Below are 13219 nucleotides of genomic sequence, written 5' to 3'. Positions count from 1 at the left end.
GAGAGAGAGAGAGAGAGAGAGAGAGAGAGAGATGTGTGCTTGCACAATTCATAAAAAAGAGAGAGGGGCAAGCATTTAATGAGAGAAATGCATTACACACAATGCATAAGTTTCAAAGACGGAGTTAGAGGCCTAGTGGTGGGTATAGTGCCTAGGCACAAAGAATGCATTACCACTCACAACACTAGGGAGATCATATTGGCACACCAACAAACCTCCACTCTTGAGAAGAAAGCCATATTAGTGTGAGGGAATGTAACACCTTGAACACCAACAACCACATCCCCTTCGAGAAACAATGTGGGCGCCTATCGTGGGCTATTTGGAATTTGTATTAAAACTAGAAAATTGCACCTCCTATTTCAGCCCTCTTCCTCATTTTTCAGTCCTTGCAACCCTCAAATTCTCTAGAACTCCCTCAAGCCATGTCCTTACAACCGTCACATCTCTACTCCCTTGCAACTCTACACTGATACTCTCAACCACCACATGCAACCTCTCTACCCCCTCAAGCCACACTTAGCTTTCTCCTCCAACTTCCCTCACTCAACTCTAGATCCTTTCGTAACCTTGTGTTCTTTTGAAGCCGAGAACCTCTTCTAAGCCCTAAACTACTCATTTTGTGGGATGCTATCCATTCTTAACTTTCCCCCCAAGGAATCAACCCAAATAAGCCCTAGCTTAACTAAAGAACATATGACATTCAAACCCCTGGCTACATATAACCTCGTTCAAACCCCTTGCTACATGTAACCACGTTGGTGTCCCACATTTCAAAGATGATGCTGATCTCCTACTTGGATACCACAATGCTATGACTGAGGTATACCTCTTATTACATCAACTAACCATCTTTGCAACTATAAAAACTTATTCTATGATATTCAACTACTCAAATCCACGAATAAATATGGAAAGCTTAGTTCCATCGATGAGCACAGATGTGACCCAAGGAGGACGCAACATAACAAGAGAGCCAACTCTAACTCAAACTGAAGAACCAAATTCTATCCTTCAATATGGACAATGATATAGTTTGATTTGTTAAAAGGCTTACATGAGACTACATTGATAATATGCAATGACACCCAATTGCTTCACTCTAACAAACCCATTCCTTGCTCCCATTGGATTAGCATGTCAACACAAAAAGCTAATGGTCTTGCCTATGACAAACAATGGATCCATGTGCCCAAATAGAACTTCACATTTAGCACTCCAAGACCATCCGCTTTCAAAACAATCCCTTTTGAAAAGCTTCACCTTTGAATGTTGGTCAATGGCCTTAGGACTAAATTAATATAGCTTCCATGCTTGCATTTTTGACTCTTAAGTTAGTGCACTTTGAGGATCCCTCAAGTTACAAAGATTACAGTTTGATCAAGCCACACCCACAATGCGATTGGCCATGTCGAAAGGCCTTGTAATCAAAAATCAAAGTTTGCCCATTATTTAAAGATGTAGATTAGTAAATACAACCCCAAGATCCTACACATTGAATGGCCCTGATCTAGTAGTTCACTTCAACGTGTTCTAATCTTAGGCAATCTTCCATTTCATTACCTTTTGTTCTCCAAAGTTGTCTTTACCTAATTATATTTACTTTATCCACAACATTTATTGTATGTGTTCTTTTATTTCTATGCATAGTTATTTGCTTTTGCAATGTTTTTGGGGAATTCAAGGTGCCATTCCCTCATATCAACATATCTTCAAAGAAAGCAACACTAAACCGTTTGACTAGATAGCTAAACATGCACCCTTATTGCACTGTTGGGATTCTCTAATTTCCAAGATAAGTCTTTACCAATTGTTACTTCTTCACACAAGTCTTTTGATGTTGAGGTCCAACTTTGACATTCAGGTCCCTCATTTTTTCCATCCCACCGATCCACTATGTACTCTGCCTTAGCCCAATCAAAATTGCATCCAATGGCATCTTTTAACTCTACATTCAATTTGTTATGAATGTATGGTATTTCATTCACGTTCTCCCATATTTGCTTCCATGAAAGTATCCTTCCTTAATAGACCGTTCAAGGCAATATTATGAGTGTTAAGGCCATCTCAATTCTGTGCATCCTATGCATCATCTCTGTTTTGATGTATTATACCATTTGTCTTTAACCTTCTAAAAATATCAAAGAAATCTGCCGGCCGAACACTTTTCTGCAAAGTACTATATGATCGTGGACCCCCTCATGGCTGTGGCACAGAAAAAGTGTGCTAGAGTATTTTCCACTGTATCTTTCAAGGTCCGGCACTCTCAGTAAAAAAACTGCCCTAGAGTACAACATTATCATAGTAAGTTTTCACGTGTTTTTGCTTTTGGGACCAAAAATTCCCGTGATATATCCATTCTTTATCCGAGTTAGTAATGAATTGAGTGATATACATCAATAACTTTGCATTGATCAACTGATGTGGGATTCCCTTGAGGAGATTTAGATGATCGGTTTACAGAGAATATATTATTACTTCCCTTAATTTTATTTTCCCTTTCTTGAGGCGACACTTGGTTTTGTTCTACCAGGTTGAAGATTGGCAGAGCCTGGAAGAAAACTATCATCTAGCCTTTTCCTCTTTGTGAGGACTTCAAAATCTGCGGACTTCAACTCAGAATTTTTCGAGGGAGGTTTTGTGAACTCCTTGAGACCCAACTTTGGTCCTGCACTCACACACCCTGGGGGTCGTCCAACTAACACCGAAGCATTCAACTGCTTATCCTTCTTTATAATGCCACAACTGCTGCTTAATAGAGCTGCACCATTGTCGTTATGGTGGGGTACAGTGGCACTATTCCAATACTTCATTGAATCAGGAGGAGTGACAGCAAGGTTGTCAGAAAAGATAGTAGCTTTTGCATCTACAGAACAACTTGATGAGGTTGACTGCATAATAGAAAAGGGCACCCTCTCCTGGCCATATAGCTCCAGAACTTGACTGGTTACCTCTACATGCACAACAGGCCCATGTCAAAAGGCAATTAACGGCATCTTTAACAATGACAAAACCGCATGTTGATCATTAGTCCCCAAAGCCAATAAAGAATAATTAGATAGCCATTGTACTGAAGTAGTCTATTTTGAAATTCAACCTTTCAATTGGTGAAAGTTCACATTAAACTCCCTCCACCAGCCTTTAGAGGGAAGGTTGAACTTCAGGAGCTTTGCTGCAAGTAGTAGCGCACCAGCAGCAATGTGCTGAGGTTGGAATTGTAAGCACAATGATGTGTATAACCTGCATGAGTTTAAGAAATCAAGGCCCATATCCTGGTCACTTTGCCATTATTGACCAAAGGACTGTTGCAGCACGTTCTTAGAGACAAGTAACTTACGCATCATTCACAATTATACAAGCAACACGGAAAAGTGCCTCCGGAGCAGACTTGTACTTTGAAGCTGCTGTTACAAGAAAGTTGTATGGGTGTCGTACTTTGAGATTAAAATCCAGTGTCACAAGAACAACTTGCTCTGCAACAAGGACAAGCTCTTTCTGCCTTTCACACAATTCCTGTGAGCAAAGATATTATTGTAGACAAGAGGCTTCTATCAGAACCGAAGGTACGTGTCTTATCTTCATGATTAATATAATGGCATCTAATAAATATCACATGACCAAATACTACACAGTGTGCTCACCTTTTCCTTGATATCCTGCACTGCCAGAGGACTGTCCTTATTCTGCAGACAGTATGACGCAACCACTACTTCTTCAAGAGGCCTTCGAGCTTCCTCTACTTTGCCAGCCAAAAACATGCAAGCTGTTGCAATTGTCTGAAATTGATTTTCATTTGATCAGCGGAAATATTGCAAATAGAAAGGTAGGATATTAGGGGGGAAATGAGGATTGAAATATGATCTGGTCCAAGTTCTGAAATCCTTACATATCTATCATTCTTATGGTGCGACTGGTGAGCAAAAAACTGATGACAAAACACAGTGGATGTCGCAATGACAACGTGAGGCCTGCAAACATCCCATTCAGATATCAATCTCTCTCTCTCTCTCTCTCTCTCTCTCTCTCTCTCCATGTGCATACGTATGTACGTATATATATGCATATATACACAGTGCATCTGTATGTTTCAGAAAAGCATTTCAAATTCTCCCAAGGGAGCAACTATGGAAAAAAAAACAAAGCTCAGAATTAAAGTGGTCTCCGTGGCATTAGCAAAACCTCTACTGGACGGTTTAGATCTAGATGAGAAGCTCAAGATAGGTGATACCATCGCAGCAAAACAAGGATGTGCTCCTTCCCCAACTTCATTCTGCCTATCCATCGATAAACCACATGAGCTGATGCAAGGCACAGATCAAGACTGCACGAGTTGTTACCATGTGCAGATGACCTAGCCCTGTTTGGAAATGACGAGCTAGGTCTTCAAAGATACTTAGATGCGCTAAGCACTTTTTGTCAGCTCTCAAGTAAGCACCACCAAGACAAAAATGATGATCATTGGATGTATTAGAAAGAATCCCAATTCATGTTAAGCCCACCTAGAAGTAGATGCATCCTTCAAAAAATCATCCTTTACAATATATCATTCTTTCAATCATTTCTACCACCTTAATGACTCCACGCAGGATAATAGGGCCATGGTCCTTTGCCTCATACCTTATGTAAGGTCTGAGTTAGGTAAGATATTTGGATGCATCCTTCAAATAATCATGTCTTAGATGCATCCTTCAAACAATCAAACTTTTAGAACTTATATTTCTTTCAATCATTTCTACCATCTTCATAGCTCCATGCAGGAGAGTATGGCCAAAGACTTTTGCCCCATACCTTGAGTGAGGTAAGATATTTGGTCAGGTTAGCACTTCTAGATTCAAGTAAAGTTTTCAAAACCAAGCTGTAAAATCAGCCAGAATTTCCTTCTCAATTTGCCAAAGTCTCTCCCATTTGAATGAGAGGTTCTATTGATAACACAAGGGAAGGAAAGTGGTTTTGAGAAGATCTACAGAAACTTGCCATTCCTTCACAGGATTCTCCCCACTTAGGTGAACTGACTACCATAATAAGGCATCATCTTTGAAATTGATCTTACTCTCTCCTTTCTTAAGGAGAGAAATATAGCTCAAAATGCCTTATCCAACTCACAAGTTTATCTCGCTCTCTAGATCCATAAGAAAGCCGATCCTCTCCCTTCTCTCAAACCTAGACTTCTTATGGACTGGCTACCCTGTCTCATGCTCCATACCTAAGGGAAGCTGACGCTTTTAGTGGACTGTCTTGAAGAAATAAAATATAGCACTTGTTAATTGTTCAATGAACTTTTCCTTTTGAGAAGAAGATTACTCATTTTGTGACAACTTGGGATAATTTGGCATGAGCTGAAATGGTGGCTGGGATGAATTGACTTCAACGAACATGGCATTTGGAGAGGCTCATTTGAAATAAATCTTACTCTCTCCTTTCTTATGCTCAAAATGCTTTATCCAGCTTACAAGTTTATCTAGCTCTGTAGATCCATAGGAAAGTCAATCCTCTTCTCTCAAACCTAGACTTCTTCTGGACTGGCTACTCTGTCTCATGCTCCATATCTAAGGGAAGCTGACGCTTAGTAGACCGTCTTGAAGGAAAACAATAGACCACTTGTTAATTGTTCAATGAACTTTTCCAATTGAGAAGAAGTGTGACAAGTCGGGATAATTTGGCATGAACTGAAGTGGTGGTTGTGACAAATTGGCTTCAACGAGCATGGGAATTTGGACAGGCTCATTGAGACAAGTTTGGAATGGATATACAAAACGCGGAGTGGAGGCTGAAGAGGGTAATGGAGGTGGACTCGGTGGAAGCTCCACCTAGTCCACACGTCTCATTACGTGATGCCATTGCCTCAAAGGAAATTGTGAAATAAATCAAGGAGCTCATTATTTAAGAAAAACTGAAATGTTACAAGGTGAGATATGCTTCCCCTTACTCCCGTTTGAAAGCAGATTCCACTCTAATAGTACAGCATCAAAATTTGCCCTCAATCTTCGCTTCTTTTATGTATTAATGAAGAGCCCCAAGTAGGCCTTTTCTGCCTTGGAAATAAGTTTTCGTGGGTTTGGAGCACTTTAAATCGGTTGTGAACACCTGCTTGAAGTTGTTGGAATATTAGGTTCAATGTCCCACCTGGGGGGGCGGCGGACAGAGGAGCTTGACACCTGTAGCAATATAGGTGAGAGAGGAACACAGTGGGCAGATGGAAGGGCTGCCACTAGGGTGAACAACGAGCTATCACGTGGTATCCACACAGGCAGCCATGTGGGCAGAAAAAGCATCCTTGTTATGTTGCTTTAGGGCAGCCTTGTAGGCCTCCCAAGTCAACAGCAAAGGCTCGCAATGGCCCTGGCTCAGGGGTAGCTGGTGCAAGCCTTGAACTGGGCAAAGAAAGGCACGAGCACCAGGCCTTTTACAGGCCAAGAAGGAAGTACTGGTCGGCCTGGTCAACGTTCGACAGATCAGCAGTGAGCAGTACACAGACAGCCAGGTCTGCAAAGGCATGGTAGGCCAAATCTGGTCGGCGAGATCTCAGCTCTAGTCAACCAAACAAGGGATTCCAGCCCTATGTAAAGGCCCCCTTCAGGGGTGCAGCAAAACAGTTCAGTCTGCAGCAATCCCTGAGAAGCCTAGGGCATAACATGGTGCAGGATTACATGCGAGTGCATAGGAGGGAGCAGAAGATAGGAGCTCACCCATGAGCAGCTACTGAATCCTACAAGGGCATGTGGCAGTTCAGGAGGAGTTATAGCAGGTGGTACAGCAGCATTTTGAGGGCCTATCTTAGCCTGTGTATGCTGCAGGAGGTGGTACAGTTTTTGCTAGGTTTTGCACTTGGATCTCCACATATATTTAAGTATGCGCACAAATCGAGAAATGGTCCAATCTTTTTTTAAGTGGCAAAAAACTATTTCACGGGATGCAAAAGATCACTGTTTTTGGATAGTGATCATCAGATTCCCATAGATCCTGAAGGGTCTCAAGAGGACTTTAATAGAATCATATCATCTCTCTCTCTCTCTCTATCTCTCTCTCTCTATGTGTGTGTGTGTGTGTAGATACATTGCTCAAGATAAAAGGCTGTAGATACATTGCTCAAGATAAAAGGCTGTAGATAATAGACACAGACAAAAGGGAATATTATGAAGAGGCTGTAGATACATTGCTCAAGAACAAATGCATGCTAGATTGGAATAGAATGAGGGAAGCATTATTCTCTACTGCACAAACAGTTTTGGGGCAGAGAAAAAATAAGAGAACATGTACAAAAGGGCTACCAGGTTCGATAAAGAATGTAAGAGCACCAGACTGAAGATAAAACATATGCCAAATGGGAGTGAACGTAGAGAAGCTGAAAGGCTCTTTCATGCCCTTAACCGGAGGAAGAGAAGGAAATACTTGGTGGATAAAGAATGGGAAGATGCCATAGAGTTTGCAAAGAACCCGAAAGGCACTTGGAGGAAAACAAAGGGAAGAAAAAAGGATGTTCTGGGAGATTTTACAGCAGAGGAAATGCTTCAATATGTGAAGCAATTATACATGCACCCAAATGCCCCACCTATGGTTGTTGAGAGGTTCTTCTACAACGGTCCAGACATTTTCACTATAGATGCTGTAAATGAAGGTCTTAAAAAAATGGCCAATGGGAAAGCACCAGACACTCTACATTTTCATACTGAGATGATCAAGTGGACAAAGGATTATACAAGAGGGTGCTTAGCCCACTTGCTTAATGATGCAATTAAACATGGTTTCCCACCAGACTGGCAAGATAATTGGATAAAACCCATCTTTAAAGGGGGAGATCGCAGTCAGCTCACCAATTACAAGACTATCATGGTAGGATCCATTATGGCAAAGCTCTTCAGCACAATTATCGAAAATGAGCTGAGTCTATGGGCCGAGCTGAATAGAAAAAGAGCCATTGGACAGGCAGGCTTCAGGAAGAACCACAATACAGCTGATCATTTGATTACTTTGAGGGTACTAATGGAAGAAAGCAGGCTAAGAGGACAGCTCCTTTTTTGCTGCTTTATTGATTTTACAAAAGCATTTGACACTGTCCCCAGGAACCATCTGTGGGAAAGATTGGTGCATTTAGAAGTGCCTGATCATCTAAGAATGGCAATCTTCAGAATGTATGAGAAAGTAGCATGCCAACTAAAAGGGAATAATGGGCTGTCAGCCACATTTTATAGTAACATGGGAGTCAAACAAGGCTGCCCATTATCCTGAACAATAGCAAGAAACTCCTTATTATGAACCAGGTATCTGGTTGGATATTGGAATGTTTATGGCTGTCAAAAGCAAGAACTCTGCCTCTTTATAGGCCAGACCAGCCAGGTCTGGTCGGCCCAGATTCAGCCCCAAAAGGGGCCCTGACCAGGTCGGTTCAGTCGACTGCAGCAGACTGGCCTGGTTGGTCAGTTTCAGGGCTCCAGGCCCTGCTATAAAAGGGTCTCCATTCTTCCCTCATTCTCCATCACCAGCACTGACCTGCCTTGCACCGGGCAAGCACGCAGGGAGAGGAGAATACTCAGTTCATACTGACAGCAGCCTTGCTGTCCTTTGTGCTCATCCTTGAGCTTTTGTATGCCCACTATTGTGGAGGAATATATCTGAGTTTTTGTCCTATCTCTCTCTCCGTCTCTTTAAGTGTTGTTTGAGCTAGATCGGGAGTGTGAGGTGTGAGTGATTCTATCCTCTATTTCCTACAATTGCTGGCAAGGCTCATCCACTCGGGCAACTTTGCCTTTCTTGTCTTGTGCGGAAGTAGCATCTTCAAACTGGAAAGTGCTAGGTTCCATATTTGAACTTTGCTTGGCCCTTTTTGGACAGTCGAACCATCTATGGCCGCCAGAGCAGATGTTACAAAGCTGGAGCTGTTCTTCTTGCCCGAGGCCATACCTTTGTGTTGTTGACGAACAGTCATTGCTTTGGGAAGTGGAAGAGGCACGATCCTTAGAGGAGTGCTTCTATTGGGGAACTAGCATAAGAATTCTGGAATTTGTTGGGATCTTGACACTGTCGAGAACCTTGATTACCCAATTGTTTTCCAAACTTGGAGTTACCCTAAGGGCGAGAACCCTTGAAAAGGTGCTGAGCAAATCCAAGCGGAGAGCAAACAATCAAATCAGCTGGGTAGGGGCAGATATGCCACAAATTCTGCACAGGATGGGAGGCGCAATCAGCAAAAAGAGGCGCACTTGAAATCGTGATTCATTCTGCTACTCCAAATAACCGCTTTGGGGCTTGGCTTGCGAGTTACATGGAGATTATTATCACGCTATTGCACAAAGATCGCTAACTTATTCTCTCGTGAAACGATAACCGAGAAGACGAACTGCTCGTGTAATAACTCAGAGAAAAAGTAGAAGGGTTGTAATATATTGCAAGACTTGCAGTTACTACAAAACAATATGCTAAGGTCTCTAACTAAGAACCACACTAGACTAACACAAAGAGAACCGCCATAGCTGTCTCCTCAGGTCTACTAACCTTGTTGGAGCTCACAAATGAAGGGCGACATCTCAGAGACTCACACACACGCTGAGCCTGTGCAGGCCGACAAAAAGAAGCGAGAGACACATCCATCACTTGGGTTCTTCGACATGCACAGCGTCTCCACCTTCAAAGCATCAACTGCCTTCAAGCTAGCTCTGATACCACTTGCTGGTTTTTGGGTGAATACTAATTGAACCAGAATTGCACGGAGATTATTATCACACCACTGCACAAAAAGATCACTGACTTATTCTCTCGTGGAACAATAACTGAGAAGAAGAATTGCTCGTGTAATAACATAGAGAAAAAGTAGAAGGGTTGTAATATATTGCAAGACTTGCAGTTACTACAAAACAGTACGCTGAGGTCTCTAACTAAGAACCACACTAGACTAACACAAAGAGAACCGCCATAGCTGTCTCCTCAGGTCTACTGACCTTGTTGGAGCTCACAAAAGAAGGGCGACATCTCAGAGACTCACACACGCGCTGAGCTTGCGCGCCGACAAAAAAAAGCGAGAGACTCGTCCATCCGTGCTCATAGGAGCCAGAACCTCCGAGAGCTGCCCCCCGACTCGACCATGATCATTGCATGAAGATCTAGTGCCACGTAGTAAACCATACAATGGCTTGGGCCTCTCTTATATAGAGAGTGAAGAGCCACACATGAAAAGGTGTGTGCTTAAGGAAAGGAATGCGTCACAGATCGTGACAGTGGTATTTGATATATTACATCCACTCTCACTCCTTATCAGTCAAGTTAGACAGGTTACTTTGATCATTTACAACGCCCATTGTGTGAGCCCCTTGAGACAGAAAAAGCCATTGCTTAGACATAGTTAGTACCGAGATTGTAACATTCATTAGGGACAGATGGGTATTCCCTCAACCTTTGACCCCATACACTGGCCACTCGGAGGGGCAGCAAGCAACCAACAGCATACAACAACCAGGGCTTGGATTGAGCAGCCGAGTGCTGCAGCAAGGAGATCAAATGGGCAACCAACCACTGCAAAATAGCAGCCAAACTGGAAGTCGTCCAGCTAAGCCATAGCCTGCCAGGAGGAGCAGACAGCTAACTTAGTTGGAGTTGTCAATTGGCCACAGGCCATTTCTCTGCAACAGCCAAGCCTAGCAACTAAGCAGCTCAGTCTACACAAAGCATATAATGGACAGTTCCCCAGGCCTTCTAGGGCAGCCAGTAGACACGGCACATGGCATCAATGCCTGTCTCTGTGGATTGGTCACAGCAGTTTTGAGGGGCAGCCTATCCAGGACAGGCTTGTCACAAGTAAGCAGTATAGTAGCATGAGGATGGGTGAGCGTATCATTTGATACTGACTCCTTCACAATATACCTTTGTAAGCCTACAATATATCCAATCGTACAAATTCAAATTTTTTATTCTAAAGTTCTACAAAGCAACACTCAAGCATAACCTGCCATCTGGATTTCAATATGTAAAAGAAAATCTTGCTGATTCTAATGAATGGTTGACTGCAAGATCTTCATGGTTAATTGCACTATCTTCAAGGCAGTGAGGGACTCTTGCTCGTGGAGCCACTTGCCGGGATTAGACTGGCACAGCACACATATCACAGCTGCTCCAACCCAAAATCTGATGCTACAAATGATACAAGTTTCAAAGCTGCTGATGCAGGTTGCTTGAAGCATTAACTTAGGCCGCTTGACAGGCCCAATTCACACCTCTTCTGGTCTGTATACCACACCCAAACGGCCCTTAATTCTCAACGGTCTGCCAAGTTGTCCTTATCAAATTGAACAAATATTAGTGACGCTGTTGGTACTGCTTGCAGAAGTTTCTCAGGCACTATCTAAGAGACTAATGACAGGTGACTGCAAGGAGACTCCTCAAAAGGCCATGTGTTTATTGTGTTTATCTCTGGCTTCTTAAATACCTCTTCTTGGTGCAATTATCAGCAGTCACATGATTGAAACAGAGCTCCCTTTGCTTGCTGGCATGGCATACTTGCAGCCAGCATTCTGCACCTATACCTACTCTCCACCATCCTCTACCAAGAGGGCTGCAATTGCAAACCATGGTCAGATGGTATCTTGACGGCTCATAAAATGCACAGCAGAAGCTTGGATACATCCAGGCAAGCAGAAAGAGATCACGTTGAGGAAGACGTAACTGCATCGTACGTTAACTCAAAATCGAGGACCACATAAGACATGCCATTACGCCCTCCTGACTGATACTGGCTTTACGCATCGACCTTACTAACAAATCAGTAATCAAACATATTGGCTGATGTGGCATTGGCTGCTAGGTAACTCACAAGTGCACTCTCCTATACCAATGTGTATATGCTGTATAAAATGTGTCAAGCATATGCAGCCCCTGGAATCTCTTGGTTAAATGCAAATATTCCGTCAGCGTCTTAACCGTAGAGCTATAGGATCCTTGATACTATTGAACTAAGATCAACAGTACATGATAGTCTTGTTCTCAAAAAAGAGTTCACACAGACAGGTTTTTGACTGTCAGTCCATCAAAATGAATTTTGGCATGATTGTGATGTGGATATTGACCATTAATATACATCACTCTTTCGATAGTTGCGAGGTCCATCAGTATAGACGTCTTTTAATATCTAAAATATCCAACTCAATCACCAGCATCACGAGGCACTTTGAATAAACCTTACATTTTGATTTTGATTCCGAGCTCCCTTAGAAAAGCACAGTAGGATTTTCGGAGTTCATTCTCCTTAGTTGCATCAATTCCATCTTTTCTGGATGGAGAACTCTCTTCAATTTCAGCTTTTGATAAATACCAAACAGCTCTGCTGCACGGAAGGATCACACTTCCGTGTTCTGTTCCAACATTTACATCAATCCGGTCACGAGATGCAGTTGTTCCAGAAAGTTGCGAGGAGCTTGGCATGGGACTCGCTTGTCGTCCTTACAGCTGCTGTGACTGTAGGCGCAAGAAGTTTTGGAGAGCATTGTCGGAAAACCTGTATAGCAGCTCGATCAAGTATCACGTCCTGAAGATACAGAGAGTAAAATAAGAACTCCACTGCCCTACTGTGTCGAAATGCAAAAAGTCACAAGGACGAATATACTCAACCAAACAAATCGTGGAAATTATAGTGCGATGCTGTACGTCTCTGGTTTTGAGTCCTTACTGTAGTGGTCTGCTGCCGGAATCCTGCCCAATGCAGCTAGCATTACCTCTCCAGGCATAGTGGGAACTTAGAAGAGGGCTCACGAAATAGCCCTAGGGTCCAAAGTCGACCTGCGTAACCCACCCGTATGCAAACAGCGGCACAAAGATAAATGGGTCGTAGCTCATTGAAACAAGAGCTTGTTGAGAAGCATGTAACTGACAGATGCATTCGACTGCGAAAAGTCGATGCCGACAGGACCAGATTTTTTCAGGATCAGAAAGTAAGGGCGCCGATGCAACGTCCTCAAGACAATGAGACTAAGAAGACGGAAATCAGCAGAACGCTGCGGAGGACGCTCGTTGGATCGGGTCAAAGGAAGCCGCGTTGCACCAATACAGAGCAATCCTACCATGATGACTTCTATTCCGACGGCACCACAGTAAGCAGCGAAAGATCCGCCGGGCAAATTAACGCGACTCTGTGGAACCCCGAACGAAATCAAATTCAAACCACTCGCAGAGCTTCGGAAGAAGTTCAAGTGACTGGGAAAGCAACGGGTTTCTGAGCTAAATGCGTGATTCTGCAACT

At 43.0% G+C, this 13219-nt stretch overlaps 1 protein-coding gene across 1 annotated transcript; it reads right to left on the bottom strand.

Annotated features, from left to right (window-relative positions):
* Window positions 1-1894: 1894 nt before the first annotated feature.
* Window positions 1895-12839, bottom strand: LOC147898087 (cyclin-T1-3-like). Its single transcript, XM_087379893.1, has 7 exons — window positions 12650-12839; window positions 12167-12508; window positions 3887-3968; window positions 3642-3776; window positions 3338-3513; window positions 3098-3240; window positions 1895-2953 (listed from the first exon to the last, which is right to left on the bottom strand). The coding sequence occupies exons 2-7, from the start codon at window positions 12403-12405 to the stop codon at window positions 2490-2492; spliced, it is 1239 nt and encodes a 412-aa protein (XP_087236019.1). The 5' UTR covers window positions 12406-12508; window positions 12650-12839; the 3' UTR covers window positions 1895-2489.
* Between the last annotated feature and the right edge of the window lie 380 nt (window positions 12840-13219).

Source organism: Dipteris shenzhenensis, chromosome 9, assembly GCF_047967505.1.
Source record: "Dipteris shenzhenensis isolate YYH24624 ecotype China chromosome 9, Dip_SZ_1.0, whole genome shotgun sequence".
In the NCBI taxonomy this organism is placed as follows: domain Eukaryota; kingdom Viridiplantae; phylum Streptophyta; class Polypodiopsida; order Gleicheniales; family Dipteridaceae; genus Dipteris; species Dipteris shenzhenensis.
The sequence above is the reverse complement of the archived record's forward strand: the minus strand, read 5'-3'. Positions and strand labels throughout refer to the sequence as shown.